This window comes from Penaeus chinensis, chromosome 31, assembly GCF_019202785.1.
Source record: "Penaeus chinensis breed Huanghai No. 1 chromosome 31, ASM1920278v2, whole genome shotgun sequence".
Taxonomy (NCBI): Eukaryota; Metazoa; Arthropoda; class Malacostraca; order Decapoda; family Penaeidae; genus Penaeus; species Penaeus chinensis.
The window spans coordinates 25,733,612-25,736,111 of NC_061849.1; the positions used below are offsets into that span (position 1 = coordinate 25,733,612).

Here is a 2,500-nt window from a genome sequence, read left to right on the forward strand (position 1 = left end):
GTTTACCCTTTTCCCTGATTCTTTAAAATATTCTTTTTATCTTTATTGCTATTAGCATTTTACTATCATACTAATTCAAGGAATGGGGAAATCAGGTAGGGTCACATAGGGCCTACTAATTGTCTCCTTAGGGGCTAAGCACTTGTGGAGGCATCTGTGTGCCACAAAATTTACCAAAACTACAGTGGTCAGTACATGTACCGGATACCAGTGGGTTAAAATAATGCATAGGTAACTTATATGACTGTTTACTTTATATATATATATATATATATATATATATATATATATATATATATATTTATATATATATATTTATATATATATATTTATATATATATTTATATATATATATATATATATATATATATATATATATATATATATATTCCCCCCAGAGAAAAATTTACTCTGGACAATAAAAATAAATCAAATTGCTTTACCTCCTTCATAGTTTCCTCAATCACAGTAACAGAGTAAATTATTCTCATTTACTGCTATGGGAAGATTAATAATATGCGTAAATTATTTTAATTAGGAACCTTATTATTTTAACAATCATACTGGCTCTTCCCATTACTCTCCTTATATCATTCAACTATTAGTTTCATCCTGTAAAGCAATATCAGGTAATTGTAAAATTTTGCTCCAAACGAACTGTTAACCTGATGCCACCAGGTATAGCTTGTACACATATGCCATGCCCATTGTGAGTCTACTTTATCAATTGTCTTTACACAGACGGCTCCACAAGCACTGTAGCACCAATGAGCCAACTAGTGTTTGCCCTTTTCCTTGTTATTTTTTTTTTAATCTTTCTTTTCTTATATTTCTATTAATAATGTCAATAACATTATAACAATTATAATGTCTATAATAATAACAGCATTGATAGTGACTGAGCTAGTAAAAACATTTTTCCTAAAAACTCTATGAAATCTGAAATCAGGTAAGGTCATCATGGCTACTAATTGACTCCTTGGTGGTTAAACACTTGTGGACCATCAATGTGTAATGGCATTTGACAAAACCATACTAGAGTGAATGCTATATTTTCCCAGTGGCATGGGTTAATTATGTGAGTGAAACTTCAATCCCAAGCTAAGCAAAAATATTACCACAAAGTACCTCTACCATGGGAAAAAGCTGTGAAAACCTTTAAAATGGCAAAACTGTTTTGATGGCCAGCATACTATGTCACTGGCAAATATTGAAAGCCCTAAAAATCTGTAGAGGAAGCAGCAACATGTTAACTGGTAATTTTCAATATCTAAATGAATCATGACTACTTGAAACTGATATTTCACATTACAATGGTCTATGCTGCCAAAGAGAAAGAGCCAAAGACATATTACAACTTGGAAGCTGCTAGGCAAGTCAGGAGAAACTGGACAAACAAAGCAATACTTAATTGTTAAAACTGTAACATACTTGGGATAGAGCTACCAACCAATAACTTTGTCACACTTGACACACAATAGCTTTGTTTAGACTTGTCAGACACACCAATCAATGCTGATTTTAGATTTTAAGCAACTTTCCACTAAACAGACGCTAACAAGTCTATACACTCAATAATTCCCACAGCGTTATGTTCTGCGACTGCTTTTATTCCTACCCCTCCTATCCCTAGAGCTGCTTGCCGCATGAAACTCCCTGCACTGTTGGCCATGGAAAACGATGAACCACGTTGGGAAGAGTCCTGCCAGGAACAAGTCTTCTTTATAATACTTATAAACTGATGCACTTGCTCTGTTGTCTCAGGAAAAGTTCTTTATAGTACATATAACACAGATACCTTTTTAAACTTCCATATAATCAACTATTTCTCATGATGATGGAAAAGGCCACCAAAGATATCAGAAGAGACCCATGACAGCTGCAGTATATAAGGATAATATCAACAAATGGGTATCAAATGAAAGTTGTGTTTATACACTGAGGCCAAGCAATAGAGAGGAGAGGTCTAAGAATTAATACAGACAGGATAAATCTAATGGTACTACTGATGGGTTGGCAAGAAGAATGAGGAAATGTACGAGTACAAAGGTTCTCATATGGAGTATGTTGGTGAAAAACAGAATTCAGTTATATACTGCAAACATTGTGTTGTAAACAATGCCATAAGAAGTATTCTGAATTGCATGTTCTAAAAAGGGCAGAGGAGAGGCTACCGAGGAAGACAAGACTACAGAAGTTGATAGAGGTGTAACAGTGTTTAATGTTTAATGCTTTAAACAAATAAATGTACAAGACATCAAAGGTCCTATAGCACTACAGGTGTAACAATGAGAGGCAGAACAATCCTGCTATTTAGGAAACATGTTGGATAGTGAGGGACAGCAGTTGGAGAGAGAGAAAGGGTATTTAGAATATCATTTTATCTTCAGTGAGGCATGGGCACCAACAAAGAACTGAAAAGTATATTGATCACTGACAACAGGAAATAGAAGAGGGATATGGCAAATGTCACCTAGCGAGTAATGCCTTGAGAGAAAGA

The 2,500-nt window shown here is 34.4% G+C and overlaps 1 protein-coding gene across 2 annotated transcripts in view; it reads right to left on the bottom strand.

The window, feature by feature from the left end:
- LOC125041941 (protein FAM136A-like) overlaps nucleotides 1-2,500 on the bottom strand; it is a 20,217-nt gene that overhangs the window by 9,148 nt on the left and 8,569 nt on the right. The window contains exon 4 of one of the 2 annotated variants that reach the window (XM_047637360.1): nucleotides 1,619-1,702. The exons of the other annotated variant lie outside the window; for it this stretch is intronic. Coding sequence (XP_047493316.1) covers nucleotides 1,619-1,702 — 84 coding nt within the window. The remainder of the gene's footprint in view (nucleotides 1-1,618; nucleotides 1,703-2,500) is intronic. 2 annotated transcript variants of the gene reach the window in all.